Source organism: Castor canadensis, chromosome 8, assembly GCF_047511655.1.
Source record: "Castor canadensis chromosome 8, mCasCan1.hap1v2, whole genome shotgun sequence".
Lineage (NCBI taxonomy): Eukaryota > Metazoa > Chordata > Mammalia > Rodentia > Castoridae > Castor > Castor canadensis.
Genome location: NC_133393.1, coordinates 119,314,131 through 119,336,498, shown reverse-complemented (window position 1 = coordinate 119,336,498; position 22,368 = coordinate 119,314,131). Strand labels below are relative to the sequence as shown.

Here is a 22,368-nt window from a genome sequence, read left to right as displayed (position 1 = left end):
AACTGAAACAATAATAATAAGTAATTGGATATTGGAAAGATGATGAGGGAAATTATAATTAAAATAGAAAGGTAGAAAATAAATATCTAAGACTTGGAAAGAAATCCTACCAAAATGTAGAATGAACAAAGCAAAAAGATGGAAAATAGGTAAGAATCCAGGAGAAAATTCAGGGATCACTCAGTTCAGGAGTTCTAATATATAAGATCTCTAATATATAAGCAATAGGATTCTGAAAAAGAGGAAGAACCCTCTCTAAGGAGACAAGAAAAGAAATTAAGAAAAAAAGTATTGTTCTAAAACTGAGGGACTTAAAAGGGCACTTTAAGAGACCAGAACTAAAAGAAAAGAAAAAGCTTTACCATGAAATCTCAGAACTCTGGGGAAGAGATCTAAATATTTTTAGTAAAGAGAAGTAGGCAAAGGTTGTATATGAAATGATGAGAAATCAGAGGTAACTGAACTTCAAAATTCTGGAAATACTTCCCAAATTATATTCAAGGTTTCAAAATTGTTTCTCCCACACACATTTTCTAGGAAAGTATCTTCCCTTTCCAGAAAGAAACTTGAAAACCTAGTTAAATAACACAAGTAAGTAAACAGAGAATATCTTCTTAAACACCACTACAAATACTGGCCTTGTGTTCAGACATCCAATAAGCATCTTAGAACCTATCTCTCAAATATAAACAACGTTCCCAGATTGCTAGACATTTGTTAGGATCCAAGAACAAGAAAACCAATGTCTCTCTACAAGAGAGAGAAAAGAACACAATTCTCCAGGGAGAATGATGGAAGGAATTCCCAAGTGCTGCAGAAGGAGCCAGTTTGCACTGGAGTGTGAGAAGGAAGAACTGAGGAAGGAATATTTCATGGGCGGAAGAGACATTGTGAGGTTGTAACATTAAGAAGTTTTATACAGATAGAAAGTTTGGAGGGAAAAAAATCCATCATTTGAGTAAAGAAAATGCGACAAAGCAAAAATATGAGAGAATTGTTTACTGTAGGAAAATTTGTAAGAGAATATCATGGTAACCTATTGGGCTCAGCTCTGAACAATATTTACATAGTGACAATAATGTAAAACCCACATGTTCACTTAACCAAATGAAATATCTATAATAACTCTATTAAAAGGAGGAACACGTGGGGCTTTTTGTGTGCCTCTGTGTATGTATGTGCAACCAAGCATTAAGTATGGGGTAATTAAGACAATTTCTTATTTTCCATGGTAAGAGGTGAACAAAGAAGTTACAACTTCTAAAAATTAAGGAAATAATAGTATATTTTGATGTAAGATAAAAGCCATAAGCAGTAGTTAAACTAGAGGAAATACTGGCCTTTAGAAAGTCAGACTTCAGAGTGGGGAATAAAGGAAGGCATGGCCTTTTTTTTTTTTTCGTACTGGGGACTGAACCCAGGTCTTGCACCTGTTAGTCAAACACTCTACCACTTGAGCCAAGTCCCCCACCCCAAGAGTATTTTTTTTAACTATGCCTTGATGAAATCTTTTTAACTATGTTCATATGTTATTTTCCTCAAAATAAAATTTAATTTAAGGAAGAAACATTGCAGGAGTATAAAAAGAAAACTACATAAAGATATATCTATCAATATATCTTTATAAAGTAATATTTTTAACAATATAAATATCCAAGAGAAAACTGTTCAATCATTTGAATATCCCATTAATCAGAACAAAACAGCTAATAAAATGTATGTTTGCTAAGAATATTTGACATGGAAGATCATGAAATAAAATTAAGTGAACATGTAGGGCAGAAAGTTACATATAGCATCATTTCATTTCTATAAATCTGAATAAAATCCAGAGGAAAAATCCTGGAAGGGAATGGATGAAGCCATTAGCAAAGCTGACTCTTGGGTGATAATACTAATGCCATATTTTAGACTTCTCTGGATTTTCCAAGGTTCCTGCAAAATAAGTGAACTATTTTCATAACTAGTTAAAAGATGACATTTCAAATAAACAGTTTTCTTGATTTGAAGGCAAATTCCACAATGAAAACTGGACCCAATAGGAACAGTATCTATTAACTGTGGAAGCACAGTTCAGCAATGTGTTATTACCCAAGGACAAATTACCTAGTGACACTTTAGTCCTTGAAAGAGTGAGATGCTGGACGAGAACTTTTCAATGCGAGTCAAAGGAGTTCATGTGATAAGGGCAAAATAGTTTCTGCCTGGTAGCAAGGGGGTGGGGGAAAGAGGGAAGGGGTGGGGTAAGTAAGGGAGGGGGCAGAGGGAAGAGGGGAGAAATGACCCAAACATTGTATGCACATAGGAATAAAAGAAAAAAAAAGCCAGGGGGTGTTGCGGAGTCAATGACAATGAGGAAGCAGAATTGGAGCCCTGTAAGAACTAAAGATGTCCTCCACTAATTTCTCCATCTGAAGACACCTCTACTCCTTTATCCTATGCCCCATAATTTAACTCTCAATAGACCTCATTTCCTTTCTGAATCACAGACACAGTGTCCTGAAAAACCTTCAGGTCCTATTAAATATTAAGTGTGCATCACCCAGAGATGGAAAATGTAGGCAACTACAACATAAGTGGGAAAGAAAAAAATAAGAGATTCAGACACATTTTGGCTATGGAGAGTTTTAGCTTTTAAATGGAATAGTGCAGCCGTTTGCTGGTCACGCTTTGAGATGTTTAGAAAGCAAGAGAAGGATAGTAGGCAGGGAAATAGGCCCCTGACTTCCTTATTTCAGCTACAGCCACTCTGCAGCTTGCATTTTGAGATGACACCTAAGACCCATTTGAATGAGGAACTTTACAACTAAGAACTAATTCTCTGACCTCAATCTTATAATATTAATATGTCCAATAGTTACACAATTCACATTGTCCATTTCATATCAAGGATGCCACTTTATTTTATTTTGGCGCTGGGAATTGAGCCCTGGTCCTTAAGCAAGCTGAGAATTTACTCTAACATTGACTTATACCCCCAGTTCAGGGGGGCCATTAAAAAAATTAAACCAGGTGGCATCTCAATAAAAGTGTCAAGAAGGAAGTATGAAAATATGATTGGCACCTGAACTTGATCCTCTCACAATGGTCAAATAAAACCTGAGGAACAGGAATATTGACTGGAGTCGATGTTATGACATATATAATATAGACACTTTTGCATTGCCTGTAAGACTCTAACATGGATTCAAGCCCTTATTTCTCACAGTGCAAGGCCTCGTGTCAACAGGATAATACTCAACATAGCCATGAATTTGGGCTAGTCCATTAAGAACAGAACCCTAAATTTTCATTCAATGGGTATTATTTATTTTCTATCATTTGTTCAGTACTTTAAATACACATGCTTTCCAGAAACAACTTTTAATTAATTATATCCTTGGATCACCTACCCATACTGTGTATTGAGGTTCCAAATTACCACAGTCCTTTGCAAAAATATAAGAACAGTTTCCTGGGAAGTAATAGTACATGCCATCAAACGTTTCAAAATGATATTGTCCCCAAGTTTTGCAAATCCCATCTCTGCCACTGCCCATGTTTGGGACTGAAAAGAAAAGAATAGTATTTAGTAAGAAAAAATGAATTGTACCTACTTCCAGTAATGTTAGGTCATGCTAAGTAGTCCTAATGTTCATTGAAACAAGTGTTTTCTTCTTAGTGGTCTATAGCACATGAGGAAATAACTAGCATAAAATTATCAAGTGTTCTCAAAACTAATTAAACCCCTTGAAGAAAAACAGGGTCCAAATTGCTGTGAAGAAAGGATTTACTTCCTTAAATTTTGCTTCCAAAAAAAAAAAAGATTCTAGGTGAAAGGATGAATAAGGGAAATAATAGAGAGAAGGAGATAGTGATAAAATCAAATCAGGGACCCTGAAAAGAAAGAAATGTCACCACCAAGTGTCCTAAATGTTAGCATAGTTATCATGAAAGTACAGAAGTCTCTATAATTCTTTCAAAAATGTCCATATAGTACCCACAGAGAAAAATAGCTACTAGTCAAAAAAATTATGTTTATATGCCTGGAAACTGAGTTGGGGAGCATTAGTCATTCAAACTTTACTGGAATCTATGAAATCATGACCTCAAACTGGCCAAATTTCAAATAATATTCATCTTAAATCAAACAACTTTATCTATTGCCATCATGATGCCTTTGTAAATAGACTTCTCTTCAATTTTTTTACTTTCTAGACATTTCATTTTAGGTTAATGTGGAAATTGGTGACATTTACTGAGCACTTAATCTGTGTAAAATGTTTTAATATACTCTATGGGAAGCATAAAGATTAAGGACAAGGCAGGTGTGGTTGTGCATGTCTGTAATCCCATCACCCATCAATCCAGGGGCTGAGGCAGAGCAGTCACTAAGTGTTTGAGACCAATTTGGGCTGCACAGGGAGATCCTGTTTCAAAAAAAAAAAAAGATGGAAGGAAGGAAGGGATGGAAGGAGGGATGAGAAAGAAAGAGAGAGAGAGAGAGAAGGAAGGAAGGGAGGAGGGAGGGAGGGAAGAAGGAAGGAAGGAAGAACAAGACAATCTTGGTGTCTTTTCTTTGGTTTTGTAATGTTTACCTAAATTTGCTAACTTTGTCCAACTTTAGCCTTTTCAGGAGAAGGCTCATTTTTTAGGCAGTCTTCCCTGATAGCTCCTTATGTCTGTGGTATATTTTCATAGCAACTTGCACCTTCCTTCCTAGCACATGTCACAACTCTCACGTATCTTCTGTGTATTGTTTCCCTCCTCTACACTGCAACCTCCAGCATGGCAGGAACAGGAACATGTCTACATTATTCACAAATGTATCCTCCCAGTGCCAAGGCTGCAGTCTGATTGGTATTCAATAAATATTAAACAAATTAATGTTTATTGATCTTTATTAATATAAGCTCTTCTCTTAGACACTGCAGATGAGATAGGGAAACAATTTCCTACCCTATTAAGAACTCTTAATACCACTTTCATTTTCCACATGCCATGCATACAAATTAATTCAAAATTGAGAAGATTAAATGGCTTCAAATCATGAATTTAATTTACAACATAGAAGACATAAATGAGGATCTGTTCCTCGTACTATACTAAGTGGAAAAACTACTTAAGGAAATGGAGATCAGTGAGAATGAAAAGTGGGCATATCTATTTTCTTTTACATTATTTCTAAATTACTTCAAATTACTGAAAATGAATTGTGAGCTCTCAAGTTAATATATAATAAGATTGTCCCAACTTCCAATGAATGAACACTACTGTCGCAAATTATGCCTGAATGTTCTCTTCAGACCCATAATTCTCTCATAAATATCCCTGAAACTTACCAATCTGGCACCTTGTCCCAAGAGCCTGAAATATTTGACAATCACATGTACCAGTCTTAGAACAGAAAGCTCCGTTAAGGCATTCATAAGGACAAGAACCTGAGGGACAAAATAATAAGTTATCTTCTGGCATGCATCAGTTCTTATAAACATAGTATGTCAAGATCTAGCTTGGACTAACTGTAACCCCTATTAACTTAAACAGAACCCTGGGCCTCTTGCCTTGAGGAGCTAAAGAATTAAACCATCAAATGTCTGTCTAGTTCATTTCATTATGTGTGCTGTGAAGCAGGAAAGACAGCCTTTCACATCTCAAAGAACTCTGAGAGCAAAGGTTAGCCTCCTTCAAGCAATTGAAAGGTCAAGTTCCCATGTAAGGAATCTCTGTCCCAGATGATGAGAACCAGAAATACACAAGCCACAGATGACTCCGTAGCTAGAGTTTGGCACCAGCTGTACATCCGATTGGCCCCTTCTCCAGGAGCAAGCACTATATTAAAGAAAAGTGTCCATCATTAACTTCCAGGACCATACAAAATATAAAACTCACAAGGAAAATCCCAGTTTTGAAGAGAATGAGTACACATTTCATTTGAAGTTTGTCTATTAATCTCCAGTCTCTATTACAAATCAAGCCATCTTTGGAACCTGTATTTAATGTGGATAAGGCCCAAGCCAAAATCACTGCTGACTGTCACCAAAACATTCTTTCTTTTGTGGAAAGAAAAATTGCCCTAAAGAATTACATTAAAAAGAGAAAGCAAGTAGCTATGAGCTCTAACCTTAATTTTGTCATCATTGCCAGGGTGAATTTAAGAATGCAAATGAATCACAGTAAAATTTTTCTTCCATTAAGGTGAGGATGACAGGCAACTGGTTAAACTCAAGCAGGAAGGACTTAAGTGACACATCAAGAGAACTATAGAACGTCTTTGAGTCACTGTGAAGTATTACTAAAGAAGTTGAGCCTGTCTGGAATATATCAAGTTCATGGAAGACACGAACAATCATTTTACCACAGGTCTGCCAAAAACAAGAATGAGAGAGATTCTTTGATTCATTTCCACCTTAAGATCCATTGATGACTCTTCACATTTAAAACCGTACAAATCTCTAAATAAATCTCAAGTGAGGAAAAAAATGAGTTGTTTTAACTTAAACCATAAATATGGATGAAAATAATGTTTTTTAAAATCAGTTTTTCCCCAAGAGACACATCTATCTTTAAAGTTTATTTTAGATCACAGTCACATTTTTCCAATGAATAGATATCTAAATATTTAGATAAAAAAATGTATCTCCTTCCGAATTATATTTACCTCTTATATACTCTCCTGGGAACAAATATCACCAAAACTAGCAAGGATCATTGTGATTTTTAAAATAATGATAAGAGTATCTATCTCTTAGTTACCACCCAAATTAAATTTTAAGCTACCATAGCATTCTGCTTCATGGCAAGAAATAAAATAGCAGTGTCAGGGAATCAAGGAGCAAGTAACTGACTCAGAAAACAGTTTTCTGATACCAGTGATCTCTTCCCTGGTTATACAGTTATCAGCTTTGTCTAAATGTTTATCCCTAGTTATTTCTAAAAGTAATTTAAATTTCTATAAGAAGTAAGCTTAAATTATTACTATCATTACCATCCTGACTCAGTCTCCTTCATGATATATATGGAAGCAATAAGAATTGATTCAATATATCCCCCAATGAGATCTCTCCAGATAAAAATACACAGGTATAGGGAGTTAGTACCAGCATGAGGAGGGAAGATATAAGGCATGGATATAGGAGGGTGAATGTAGTAAAAATATGTACTCATGTATGAAAATGGAAAAATGAGGCCTGTTGAAACTGTTCCAGGAATGGGGGGAGGAGGGATAAAGGAGAATGATGGAGGGTGTGAATTCAATTATGATATATTGTAAGAACTTTTGTAAATGTCACAATGTGCCCCCAGTACAACACTAATATGATAATTTAAAAAACACAGGTGTAAGCACTGACCTTTTATTTTGCTCTCACCCCAATTAATAGCTTCATGGAAAAAATATCTTGGAGAAGTTGCTTCAAACTTCAAAGGAAAGAAATAAGAATTCAAAATTGTTAAATTATTTAATTTAAGCCAAACATGCAAATGGGTGAATCTGGAACACAGCTACAAACACAAAAATGATCCAGGGCTGACTTTGAATGTCCTTACATTATTGAGGTTATCTTGGCAAGGAAGAAAAGGCCTCTGTTGGGGTTGTGATTAAAAGACCTGGCTTCAACCCTTTAAATGACTTTTGAACAATTCACTTGCCTTCTCTGCTCTCTGTCTTCACTTCTCTTCCTTCTTCCTCTGTATGTCACTACCTCATCTTATAAAAGGAGCCTGGTTGGAACTTAATCTTTGGATTAACTGACTGATTTCCCTTACAGAAGTAGCAATTCTTTAGCTAACTTCTATTTCCATGTACAAACGGGTCTTGGGGGAAAAAATGCCTGTAACTGAGGGACCAGTCAGTGATGATCTGTCTGCCTCTGAAACAATCTGCAAAGACACGACCCACAGGAAGACCTGTGACTCTGTCATTATTTCTACCTAGGCAAGTTTTCTTTGATGCTCTCCAAAAGTATATGGTGACTTTAACTCTGCCTCACAGTGGTTATAACATTGAACAAGTTATTCAGCCTGTTCAATCTCAGTTTCCCAATCTACAAAAAACAAACAGCACTACCTGCCTGAGGAATGAATGAAATTATGTAAGCGATGTATGAACAATAGCGCCAGGCTCAAAATATGGGATTGGAAGAATGCTCCCTGTTTTCATTGTTAGGCAAAACCTGAACATAGTAGATGACAGTAGACCCAGGCAAAAGTATATTATTGTTTCTTACTCCACTGAACCCCTACCTCCTCAAGGAAATTTTGGTGACTTTCTAACACAGCTTTCTGATTACCCCCAGCGTCCATCCCATTTACCGCAAATTATAACTTTACCAGAGAAAAGATGCGACGTTCAGCTTTTATCTTTTTTAACATATGTGAACTTAGAATGACATGTTACATTGATAATCGGGAGCATTTTTATTTTTATGTCATATAAACAATGGGAAACACTTAATGGTGTCTCAAATTCAATGATCCAGTTGAACATAAATGACTCCTTTACAAGTCTACTTCCACTAGACGTGGAGTTAATAGATACCAAGCACTGCTGTTCTTGTTTACATCTTTAGTGTGATTTCTGGTATGTCAGTAACAAGTTCCAGCTGAACTGGAAAAAGGGAATATTCAAAGAGGAATCTGTCTCCCGTGGGTGTTTAGAACCATAACTATAACAGACTCTATTGCTGCCCCTTTCCACCCACCTCACATTCACCTCTGAACTCATCTGGGTTTCCATGGATAAAGCCTCTAATTCAAGTGCCAGGTCCTTTCTGCCTCTGCCTGCAGGCGGACTCCAAGAAGGATAGGAAATGTACTCTTAGAGTCTATCGCTGACCAGTGGAAAATAGGAATTGGGTAAATATGTCAGCTTCCCCTTCCCTTGCAGAAACAATTCTAGGACATATACTGCACAGTTCCTGATAGGATCCCCAAGAAGACCAAGACCCAGACGAGTGGACATGAATTTCCTTAACACACTTGAAATTTTGATCCTAAACAGTTCAAAACTGTCCTTTAACATTTCTTCTTTTAAAATTTGATCAGACATTAAATGATTTTGGCAATGTTCCCTAGATATAGGAAACAGAGGTACACATGTCATGTTCCTAATTTTCCCCTTAAGTATGTTCCTCACTTAGTATCGGAGGAGAGGTATTTACCCCAACTCCTTTGGGGTCAATTATACGAATCTGAACAACATATAAATGCACAGTAGTATGATCCCATCCATAGGACACTCTATGTGATAACTTTGAGGTACATTGCATAGACTCCTCAATCTAGCAGGTTCACCAGAATGTTGTTACTCTCAAAATCAGATTTTCTACTGAGTCATGCTGATGTCCTTTTGCGGTTAATAGAGTCTTCTGGTAAACATGTACTTAAATTTTCTCAGAGAAAAATCATTTTAACCAGTTCATATGATAAATGAGTACTTATGTACATAAAATACTTCTTTTTTTCTGTTTGGTTTTTTTGAGACAGGGTCTTGATATGTAGCTCAGATCTCAAACTTACTACATAGCCCAGGCTGGCCTTGAACTCATGAGCATCCTGCCTGTGCCTCCTGAGAACAAAACGCTCTTTTAAAAGAAGATCGTTTACATTCCATACTTAATCCTTTGCCATTCTGGTACAGAAAAAGGTTTTCACTCTTGACAAGAATAAATTAGTTTGGTCTTCTAAAGTGTTGGAACAACATATCACATCTGTATTCTATTCATCTGCTAATTCTCTTCAGTCTAACCCAATAAAATATACAAATTCAGGAATCCATCAGAAAATGCTGCTAGAAATTGTTTGCATTTCAGCGTTTGTCAAAGACTTCCTTGTATGTTTAAGCTGTTTGCTATATAAATATTCAAATACTACTTTCCAAAGAAATGTCTTTCCTAAGAGTGTTTATTTTGCCACCTATCTTTTATAGAGAAATATTTTCTAAAACCCATTCATCTGAACATTCCACCATAGTTTGAAGATAATGCTATTATGTTATCCAGTATCCTTAATATAAAGAGACCCAAGTAAAAGGTCTCCTCAAATTCAATGTTACCCTATCTTTAAACAAAAAAATTACAGGTATCTCTGAAAAGATACCTGTAATTTAGACTTTTTAGAAAAACCTAAAAGCTATGTGTCAGGACATCAGTTTTCCAGTATTTAGCCCATATCTTTTACATCTCTCTCTCTGTCCTTTCTTACATGTGTTTGTATTACTTCTGTGCTTAATTTCTAAACCAATTCAAATTTTCTAGCAAGTAGATGGGATTTGGTTCTCATAAATGCTTCCAACCTATAAACCTATAAATAGATGTCTGAGATGAATAGCAAAAACAAACCAAAAAAGTTATTTCATTTGAACAAGTCAATGTGAGCTGAGCATTAATTCAATGGTCACAAAAAAGCAGCAGAGAAGTTACTTTGCCTCTTCCTCCTCCTTCCTGTCTTGGTTTAGCATTTTATTCCCTCCACAAAGATCTCATTGTTGAAATGACAGCAGAGTTCAAAGCAGAATGGATTATTTCTCTGCCTCTCTCCATCTGAGGCATAACCTACCTGAGCTGCTAAAAGAGTTCTTTTCTGTCGATTTTCATTAAACTCATTTCTGGAAGAAAACAAAAAGAACTTGTATAGTCAAAGGCCTCTAGGCAACCTGAACGAGCCTTTCCCAAGAGAGAGATGGTGTTTTTCCTCCTGATTTCCATCACTTTATCAAAGAAGTCTTTCTTGGTTTAACATTTAAAAGGTCCCCCTCCCCTTTTTGGAAGGGTTAGGTTTAGGTAGTGGCACTGTCTCATTTTACAAAATTCAGGAGTGTCCCCAAATCTCTCTGGTCTCTGATGTAAGCTTAAATTTAGGAAGGAACTTTGAGATAGAGAAATAAACAAAATAGTGTGACATTTTAGCACTAGTTGGTATATTTTCTCCACATGACTTCATAAATCTGGTTAAGTCAGTATTTGCCAAGGTTATGTTTACTTTTTTCCAACATAATACATAACTTTCTCCTGTTCCATGTCATAAAGGGCAGATTAATATAAATTCGAGTGAGGATATCAGATTGCAACTCATCAGCATCAAATGATTAATTCACTAAGCAGCACATTTATTTTATGGTGTTTCATACTTTTGTTTTATCTCCGTCAAAAAACTTACAAAAATCAAATGGTAAATAGAATTCTGCTTTTCATTAAGCAAATTAACTTAGCCCTAAAAATGATCATTATTATTTATTGCTAGAATCATTTTATTCTTTTAATTGTTAAAAGCTGTTTTACTCTATGTTAAGAACACAGCACATTTCAGTCAATAATCTGTATTATTAATAACAATTTAAAGGAGTACATTACTGAATACAACATCTTTACAAACCTTTCAAATGAAGTAATGTCTCTTCAGTACCTATGGTCAGTTGACACCACAAAGAACATCTCTTGTAATTAAAAGGAAAGAAAATATGTTTGCCCATAAATAAAGAAATGAAAGCTGATCATTTTTAATTTGTGGAAATATTTTCAAGAACTATATCTCATGCTTTCTTTGTAAAATATTTCACTTGTTATTTTCTAAAGCAAATGCAATTGTCTGCTGAGGGTTGCTTTCTCCCATTAATTTTATGTTTAAGAGGACATAAAAAAGAAGAAGCACTCACTCTGATGTTCCCATGAGGATGGATGATGCATAAACATATCCTGCCAGAGATAAATATATACAGGTAAGAATGAAAAAATATGAAAATATCTTGGTCAATGCCCTGTTATTTAGCACACCATTGTCATCTAAATTATAAAACTTAGGTTGAAATTTGCTGCTAGTTACTTTGCACTTTCCAGAGATTCTGACCAGCAATTTTTCTGTTAGATACTGGTGTGACAGATAATTCAAAAAGAATAGGTAGTGTACATAGATACACAAAGAGATATAGCATGAGAACATAGAATGATCACTAGACATGGAATAAATAAAGAACTAATATTTGCTGAATTTAAGCAAGATATCAAACACACCATGAAATGATGGTGCTGGACTAGTTGATTTTAAATGTCCAGCTTAATATTTTATGACATCTTTCTCCTGGGGGATCTCAGTCACTGTTAAGTACGGCAGAAAGCGACTTTGACCTCTCCTGTCTTTTACACCTCAGTCATTTCTCCTATTTCCCCTGCAAACTCCAAAATATATAGCCGTTTTCAGGGATTAAAAACTAATAATTAAATGTAAATAAATGCCTTCTCCATGAACATATCTGATAAAAGATAATTTAATGTTAAAATTACTATAAAATCATTGAAAATTAATTCTTAGCCTCAAATGTTATACTCATTCTTTAAAAAAAATTATTACTTCCATTTTTGGGTTTGATGGCACAAAGAAAGTTCAAGTAAACAATTTCTCTTTTTTATAAAATTTCAAATACTTAGATTATACAATGATTATAGATAATCTTTTAAAAGAGAAAAAGTAGAACCATCATGATAAAAGCATGATTTTAAACAGCCATTTTAAAAGGCTCAAAAAATAACTAAAGTTCCAAATTTTTTACATTATTAAGAATTTTCAGCAATATTGTCAGAATGTCATTTTTATATATCCATTCTAATGACTTCAAAATGCTTTATAATATAAGCATAAACTATCAATTTCATGAGAAACTAAAATATGCTAAATTAAGGTAAAAATGTAATATGTAAGTTCTTACCTTGTAACGAAAACAGCAGTATATGAAGCAAAAAAATACTCCAAGGTATCATTAAACTGAGTTTTCTCACAATATTCATTTCAGTGTAGCTTTTCTCCCTGAAATGTAACCAAATTGTTGGTCTTTACTATGATGGCATCTTAGAAATATGTGTATTTATAACGTGCTCAAATTCTAGTGGATACAGTTATGTACTAAAGTGATCTAAAGAGGAATCCCAGGCTTCTAGCTACATACACCATCTGAAGCTTTAGAACTTGCAGACAACCCGTTGGCTCTCATTAGTAATGCATGGCAGCTTCTTACCTGAGTCCGTATTAGTTACACCCTACCATACACCTGCCCATCATATGCCTTTTTAGCATGTTTAAGCATTTTGTAACTTCTAAAGACAGTGTCATAAAAAAAATACTTCCTAAGTGTTTACCTATTCTCTGTGTTTTAGACATTTATTCGTAAGATATTGTCCATTGGAAAAAAAGTGAAGTAAAATCCTATAATCTTTCCTAGAATATCTAGATTCTCTCACAAATTCTTCTTAAAGAATTGAAAACTAACCTAAAATTATGTACATGTACTTTCAATTTAAATTCCATTGTAGTACAGTTAAAATTGAAATTTTCCATGTTCCACAAATCTTTTTTGTTAAACATTCTAAAACCCAAGTCGATTTTTTTTAAAAAGATGTTATTCTAATACATGACTTTATAAAGAAAATTAAACCACTCACCTGACCCTGAAAACTTTCCCTTCACATCCCATTTTGCCATCTTCTATGACAAGTACCCAATTAGATAACAAAGAAAGATCTCTTATTCTAAGGTAAGAGCACTTCTCTCTGGAAGCAATTGGCTGCTTAGATCAACATCAGAGAAGAACTCTAATATTTCATAATGAACTCCACAGAGATGATCTCAGCCCACAAATGAGTGCAAGCCATGCTTATATAAGGGCCACACATTTCCTATAGCAGATTCCCCAAGTTCCCCGCAGTGTTATCAGACTCCTTCAACAGATTTGGGGCAGCAGTAAGAAATGCCTAATTACAGAGGACCTACCTTATGAGGCACTTTTTATCCTGTGCCACCCAAATACATATATACAATGATTTTGAAGTCTTTCCTTTGAAGTATCCTTAATATCCAAACATGTTGTCTGCCCCATATGCATTATATAAACAGTTCCTGTTGGTGTCTCAAGTTCAATTCTCATTTATTCTTTTTCGGTATGGTTTTAATTCCTTCATTGCCTAAATAACTATTAATTCCATGAACCAACAGAAGATGCTTATCTATTCAGAAAAAAAAAGGTTAAGCATGAAAACACACATGAGTATCACTAAAATTAAAAAAAAAGAGGTATGTACCTGTCTACACTCATACACAAGTATAGTCACATTCTTTTTCAGATTTTAAGGGATATAATAATTTAAGTATAACATATGTTTAATAATATTTACTGAGAATTAACTAGTCTAATACTCTTGAACTAATTAGATAATTAGGACTGGAAGTATGGCTCAAGTGATAGAATGCCTGCTTTGCAAGCACAAAGCTCTGAGTTCAAACCCCAGTCCCACCAAAAAGAAAAGCAAGTTCTATTTAAACAATTAACTCTATACAGACAACTAACAATAATTTATATTTATATTTTGAATATTAGTCTAGAAACATGTACTCAACCAAAATCAAAACAAAGAAATAGTCTAAGTTCTTTAGATGTAAATGCAGAATAAGTTAAAAAGTAAAGATTGAAACCTGTTTGGAACACAATTATGTCTTCCAAAGATTTTCTTAAACTAAAGTAAGCAAACCTTTAAGCAGAATATTTACAATCAAAATACATTACTAAGTTCCCTCCTTAATTTACAGTAATTTCTTGCCTTTATAGTTTCATGTGTAAATTAAACTATAATATAAATTAATTATAAACCATATTTCATTGCTTTTTTCTCAATTTAGTAACTACTTGGCTTCTTAATTTTAACTTAAAAATATCTACAAGTGACACAAAAATAAATCAAAGTTGAATTTCATGATTCAATAAAATAAATATTTTGATAATCATAATTACTTCTAATACTCAGAATTTTCTGAGAAAGGGAATACAATCCATATGAAAAGTATATGTTTCTTATTTAAACTGTTTTTAATTGTTTTTATTGTGCTGGGTGGAGGTATATTATGGCATTTACAAGTGTTCTTACAATGTAGCAAATATATCATACTTGAATTCACCCCCTCTGCTGCTCTCTTTCATCTCCCCTTCCCTGATTCCTGGAATAGTTTCAATAAATATCATTTTTGCATTTACATACATGTGTATACATTATTTGCTATTCTGTATTCATCCTCATATCCCCTTTCCCTATCACCTCCCCCCTCCCACCAGTGCCAAACCCCTCCTTCCCTGGGAAGAACCTGTTCCACCCTCTTGTTCTCCAATTTTGTGGAAGAAAAAACATAAAAGATATGAAGAGAAACATGACATTTTTGCTAGTTTGAGACAAAGATAGCTACACAGGGAGTTTCCTTGTGTTGTTTCCATGCATATATGTATTACAACCCCAGTTGGTTCATCTCTTCAGTCTTCTTCACTCCTCCCTAGTCCATTTCCCATGGTGACCTCAGCCATGGGAATCTAAGATATCTACATTCATTCCTATACAGAGAGCACATCAACCACATTCAAGTTTTTAATTTCCTTCCCTTGCCCTCTCCCTCCCATATATGGCCTCCCTTTAGTGTGACCCTTAGTGTGGCTTTCCCCTTAGTGTCCCGTAATATTGCTGCATTTGTTTTAGGTCAAAAAGCTACATAAACTTTGATACTTTAATACATTTCATTTAGTATCTTTAAGCTTGTTGTTGAAAAGCGTCACATCAATTTTCACTGAATAAAGCTGGAAATTAGAAGGCTATCTCACTAGACATTTTATTACTGTGTTTCTCTTTTTAGTTAAATGCATTCAGAAACTGCAACTTATTTTGTATAGTAAAGAAAATCGTAGAAATTATAAGAGGAATCCTCAGGGTGGTCATTGGTGATAAGTAGAGGATATGTCTGTACCACTTCTCTGCTGCCCCTCCATCCAGTCTTAGAATAAGAAAGAAGTTGGAAAAGGAGAATGAACAAGGACAAAGAAAGCAATAACAAAAATCCTAAGTTCTTTTTCAGCTAAATACATTATGAACTCATTACCTGAAATGGTAGTCTGCATGAAAATAAGCAAAATAGACTTCCATGAATAGCTACAATAGAACAGAAAGTTTAGATGAAAGATTAGACCCAGAAACACAAAAGAGGGATTTATGACTGTGGCTACAGGTAATTATTACTGCCAAAATGACAGCTTTTATATTTCATTCTACCCCGACAGGGGAGCTTTGACAAAATGTGAGTCAGCCACCAACTTGTGAAGAGATATCAAGTTCATAAGAAGTCTGGGACAGCTACATAATACACATAATAAACAGTTCCCTTTCTGCTACAAAAGCACTGTACATTTTCCCACATGGAATTTGATCTTCATAAAGTTGACACCTGACAACTTATCTGCCTGAATGTACCACATGAAAAACAACTGACAAGATTGGGAAATTTTTGACCTTATGATAAATGCATCAATGATGAAGAGATTTTTTTAAATAAATTTCATCATCTTTGAGAAAACAATTTCTTTGGTGACTTATCTAAACACTCATTTACATTAACTTAGATCAAATCCAAAGTAGATAACATTTGGCTCCCATACCATCACATTCTAATAGTGAAGTGCGATTATTCTTCAATTGCTTTATGAAGCCTAACACCTTTCAGATTCAGTGATTTTACCTAGAACTCATGTTATCATCAAACCACCAAAAAAAATCTTGTATGTTTAAGATGATTTTTATCACACTGAATTTCACTTGCTTTTTATAAGATAGTTTGTAGTATTCTATTTATGCTTTCAGGGTATGTGTTACTTGGAAATTTCTAGGATGTTTCATATAATTCAATTTAAAGTTGCATCTATCTTAGCTTTTCTGAATAAGGACATGATTATGTGTGTCTATGTTGATCATGATTTCAAAGTTTATACCCAGAAGTTAATATGCTGTATTTCACACAGGCATTCATTTCCCAGGCTTCTGTGGTGCCACTGACTTGCAAAGTCTAGTTGGTATCTTGAAACCGATAAGATTCCTCCAACTGAAGTTTCCTCTTCTCAACATCTTAGCATCAAATGAAAGATATAATACCAATACTTTCTTCACCTCTCATTATGCTCTGAACTATTGTCTGCTTTTGTAATTACTCTATATAGTGCAAAGTATATACCTTAAATAACAATATGTATGCATGAAGGTTGCTTCTCACATTTTCAGTTCCAATTTATATATTCATCTGTATGTTTTCACATTAGAGTTCTGAGGGAGAATGTTACTTTATTTTCTTGAGGGGGAGAGGTAGCAATTCTAATACCAATGTTTGTTGGGTCTGCTTCTCTCAAAGCAGATTACCTAATGGGTTTTTTAATTTTGAATTTTGAATCCATGCATGGCAGAGCATTTTCTATGGGAATACTTTATCACTATGGTTAAGTATGTGCCCTGCCAAAAAAGATTTTTGTACCTACTCCTGCCAAGTGTTCTAGGGAATTTTTCGTTAATTTCTCAACTTGAGGGTTCTCAGACCATGGAGGATAAATTCAAATCCTAAACTTAAAGTGATCTAGTCCACTTACTGCTTTGTTTTTAGCTTCTGTCCATATCCCAGCATCCTCATGAAATCACAATGACTTTCATGGTTGACTATTTTATTTTTCTTAGCATCTCTAAGCACTTTATAGGGGGAATCTTAGATCATCTAATCTATCATATTGCCAAAAACAAAATTACCAACCTTCAGATGAATATGGTTGATGAACTCTCTATAAATATAGAATTTTTAAATTGGTTGAAACAACCATAAGAAAGGGACCAAAGTAAAAAGAAGAAAAATAGAGGAAATGACCTAAATAGGATTATAATATATATATACACACATGGAAGTGCCACAAGGAAACTCCTTGTGTAGCTATCTTAAGTAAGCAAAAATGACATTTCTTTTTCCTTTTTTTTTGTAAAATCAGAGAACACAAGTGTAGAACAAGTCCTGCCTGGTGGGAGTGGGGGGGGCAGTGATATCAGTGAAAGGGGAGAGGAGGTAGGGAAAGGGTTTAAGAGGGTGAATATGGTGCACATACTGTGTAAACATGAATGTAAATGGAAAAAATATATCTATTGAAACTATTCCATAAATGGGGGGAGGAGGGATAAAGAAAAATGGTGGAGGGGTAAATTCAAGTATGATATATTTGATATTTTGTAAGAATCTTTATAAATGCCCCAAGTACCCCTACCCAGTAATAATAAAATAATTTTTTAAAAATATGCTTTTCTTTTCTAGGTGATTTACATATTTGCTTTCTTACTTTATCAGCTTAATTAAAACTTGCTTTCTAAGCTTAATCACAAACAAAAATTACTCAGAACAAACAAATGCAAATTTCTAAAGAAAGCGCATCAAAACATCTCTTACCAAGAACAAAATGTAAAACAAAGCCTATCAGATCCCTCAGTGTCATGACTGGATGGCTACCAACATCAGGACCAAGATATCAATTCAGACACCCATCAACCTGATTTATGACAATTGCCATGATAAGCACTGTGGAGTAACAAACTTCAGTTGATCATTTTCTACCTCTCTTGAATTAGAAAAGTTGATACAGAAAAACTTCCAGGAACTAGAGAAAAGGTTAGATCAAGAAGAATTAACCTAGAAGGTAACATACATGCACAGGAAATTAATGTGAGTCAACTCCCTGTATAGCTATCCTTATCTCAACTAGCAAAAACCCTTGTTTCTTCCTATTATTGCTTGTACTCTCACTTCAACAAAATTAGAGATAAGGGCAAAATAGTTTCTGCTGGGTATCAAGGGGGGGGGAGAGGGAGGGGTCAGGGTAGGGGATAAGGGAGGGGGGAAGGGGGAGGGGGGAGAAATGACCCAAACATTGTGTGCACATATGAATTTAAAAAAAAAGAGAAAAAGAAAAACTGCCTTTAGAGACAGAATTATTCTGATTTTCAGCAGAGCACAAATCAGTATGAAAACATAACTTATATGAACTAAGCCCTTTGTTGCAATTAGACAGCCAAATAAAGGTTTATTGGTCCCCCCAAAAAATGTTCCCCTCTTTATCTTGACATGACCTTTTCCCCTGCTCCCAACTTGAATTAGAGCCTTACTGAGTTACATGCAAAACTGTTATCATTATCTCCCAAAAGCTGCAGTGAAAATAGCCTAGTTCCCTTGGAAGGTTTTCTTCAGTGTTCTCTTCTAACAAGATAAGTTTATCAGGTTTACTTAGAATACATCAGGGGTTTTCTAACTGGTGTGTATAAGAATTACCTAGGGAGCATATTAGAAGCACAGATTCCAAAATCCACCTCCACTGTAACTCATGTTTTTTGATGGAGTCTGAGGGGATTAGGCATCTGTAGTTTGATAAAGAGAGAATTTAGCTTTGGGAAAATGAAATAGGAAGCTAGTAGGGGAAAAGGAGTGCAGGCAAATTATAAATGCAAGGACATTGATAGATTCCTCTGGAGGAGAAAGAAGCAGGGAATGTAAAAATTAAATGTAGGTAAAAGGACAGCCTTACTCCTCACTACCAAGCAGTTGGTTGTTTAGGAAGATGAAGTGGACATGTTATTTAATTTTCTTACTCTTTCCACATTCTTGGTGCAAAGAAAGTCCTCCCCCTCAGAGCCTCTGCTCCATTGGCAGCACACCTTTATGTCCCTCACTGTGATGTTTGGGGTAACATGTTCTCCTCTGCCCAGACCCTGGACAAAGATGTCCATGTCCCCATTTCCAGAACTGCGAATTTACCTTACATGGAAAAACAGGCTTTGCAGATGTGATTGAGGATTTTGAGATGGGCATTTGACTCTTAACTACACAGTGGGCCCAATGTAATCATCTAAGTGAGGAGGCAGGAGAGTCAGAGTGAAAGACTCTAAGGAGGAGGGTGAAGACATAAGTCAAGCAGACAGCTTCTAGAAGACTGAAAAGGCCAAGAAGTGGATATTCATCTAAGAGCCTCCAGGACGAATGAACTCCTGCCAGTGTTCTTGATATTAACCCAGTGGAACCATTTCAGACTTCTGATACCTAGCCTTATAAGTTACATTTGAGTTGTTTTAAGCCACTTAGTTTGTGGTAATTTGTTACAGTAGCAATAGGATACAAGTACATTCACATTCTCTGATCACTGGTGGTAGGCATTCATTTCAGAGTAAAATAATATATTCCTGGTCTTAGAAATGATCTAATTCCTTTTCCCAGGTACCAAAATATAAATCACAGAGACAAAGTTATGTATTGTCATAGGCGATGTGTCCTAGAGTTGTGAGTCAGGCACAATTGAAGATGGCAGTTACTTCTCATCCATACATATGCATGTATTAAGTTTTTTTTAATTAGCTATTCTGCAAAAAGAAGTAGGAGAATGGAGCAGTTGTTCACAAAGAATCAAAGAACCAGTGGTTTCCATGACTACATCTAACCAGTAACTTTCTTTTTATCTGAGTGAACTTGGATAGGATTTTATTCCTTTATAAAAATAAAAGAGCTGACCAATATGGATGAGAGAAATAAATGGCATCAGACCTGACTAACTTAGAAAGAAACTCTTCTAAAATCTGTGCTTCAGCAGATAGAGCAGATAGGGCAGTAATGGATGCCTGTACTGTTGGAAGGGCTTTCTCTCCAGGGCAGTTTACGCCCGGTAAGCCTGGCAAAAAGCATCCAGTTCCATCTTCCTTCCTAGGTTATGCCAAAAGGCTACTACTTCTGGGCTAACAGATGGGAGGAGTCACGGAAGACAAAAGCTGACTAATAGCCACTCTACTTTTCTACTAGAGCAAAGCTGATTCATGCTCATCTTCTAGTTCAACCCAACATGATTCCCTCTAGGTAACCTTCCTCCATTAGCAAGGTGCTCAGCCTTCTTCATGTTGTATCATCCATACCAATGCATTGTCCTACCATAATATATATATTTCTATATAAACTGTCTCATCTGCACTGGATTGTTGAAGGCAAGGATACATTTTAATTTCTTCTTTTTCTTCGTTGCTTCATAGAGTATTTCAAAAATGTTTGTTGATTGAGTAAATTAATGTCTGCCTCTGCTGTAAGAGCCTTGACAAAGTAGAATTAGCAAAACCTCATCAGTGCTTTAGTATGTAGCCTCAATTCAGTAGATCAGGCTAATTCCTGTACGTGGAGACAATCCAAGCATTGCCCTCCATGGGTCAAGGCATTATAGTTGAGCTTGCAAAATGTCATCTCCCAAGTTTGTGAGCCAGGGACACAAGGGAACTTAGATGAGGGCTCTCAGTCACTTACAAATATCTGTTCCTTTATATTCTGAATTCAGGTTGCAATTATAATAGCTTAGAAGATGAGGAATAAGAAAGACTACACAAAGCAATAAATAATTGACAAGACTTGTCTTTATAGAGGAAGGCGAACATTAAATATCTTCTTCCTACCTTCCCTTATTTCCCCAGAGTCACATTTATTTAAGGAAACAGAAACATAAAATGAGATGTGAATAGAGCACTACTTCACAGCTCAGGAAATCGCACTTCTCTCAATTACTCCTTGGCACTTACCACGTAACTAATTTATTTCATCTTTATCTGTCATGTGTACCTCATCATTTCTACTAGACACACAGGTGACTGAGAGCTGTGATTGCAATTTATATGTCTTTGCATTTTCCCACAGGCCCTCCTGCAGGGTTTGACATAGGCAAATGCTGAAAAAACATCGGTAGTGGTGATGGTCATCTCCTTTTGCTGAGATGCTGGCAGAGCTTGGTGAGATGGATCCCCACATACAGTGGAGTGTAATGGAAAACAAGGCAAAATCCAGGTCACAGAAAGCCTTACTTATTTCATGGTAAATAGTGAAGGCAACTGAAATACGTTGTAAGTTCTAGTGTCCATCTCTTTTAAGAAGCTCTCTGATACCAATATGCTACTACATTTCAGAATTTAACATCTGACTTCTTCTGTGGTTGGTTTGGATTACCTCATCTTTCCCCAAATAGCTTACAAAATAGTCTCCTTTTCATATAGACAAGAGAGGACAGAGACTCCTAGAAGCAGAGAGGAAAAACTCAACTGCTCACAAAAACTATAAATAATTATGAATATATTTTGGGATATTTACTATGGTTAAAGTATCATATTAGATGATGTGAGGCTTACTAAAATAAAACATGTACAAATCATTTACTAAACTAATTTTAGTGGGTATACAATGCAACACAAAGGAAATAGAGAAAGGAATAAGGAAGCCTTTCTCCTCAAAAATAATAAAGGGGGTGAATTCAAAGTACATTATATGCATGTATGGAAATATCACAATAAAAACCCTTTATACAATTGATATATACTAATAAAAATAATAATCACATCAGAGAAACAGCATTAAAAATCATTATAAAAACATGTATTTAACTGAAGCTGTGGTGTATGTAGTAGTGTGAAAATTTCAAGGTACTGTAAGTCTTATAAGAAGGAGAAAGTTCAGGAAGGTCTCTTCAGAAAAAAGTCACTTGAAACTGAAAACTGTAGTCAGCCA

The 22,368-nt window shown here is 35.2% G+C and overlaps 1 protein-coding gene across 16 annotated transcripts in view; it reads right to left on the bottom strand.

Annotated features, from left to right (window-relative positions):
• Positions 1-22,368, bottom strand: part of Otogl (otogelin like) — a 225,051-nt gene that overhangs the window by 117,862 nt on the left and 84,821 nt on the right. For 10 of the 16 annotated variants that reach the window (XM_074084010.1, XM_074084011.1, XM_074084007.1 and 7 more), the window contains 6 exons: positions 12,680-12,777; positions 11,633-11,672; positions 10,537-10,585; positions 7,332-7,398; positions 5,322-5,420; positions 3,393-3,547 (listed from right to left, as the gene is read on the bottom strand). In XM_074084010.1, coding sequence (XP_073940111.1) covers positions 3,393-3,547; positions 5,322-5,420; positions 7,332-7,398; positions 10,537-10,585; positions 11,633-11,672; positions 12,680-12,777 — 508 coding nt within the window. Of the gene's footprint in view, positions 1-3,392; positions 3,548-5,321; positions 5,421-6,103; positions 6,345-7,331; positions 7,399-10,536; positions 10,586-11,632; positions 11,673-12,679; positions 12,778-13,737; positions 13,971-22,368 lie in introns of those variants that run through there. The other 6 variants (XM_074084013.1, XM_074084012.1, XM_074084014.1 and 3 more) reach the window with 4 other exon arrangements.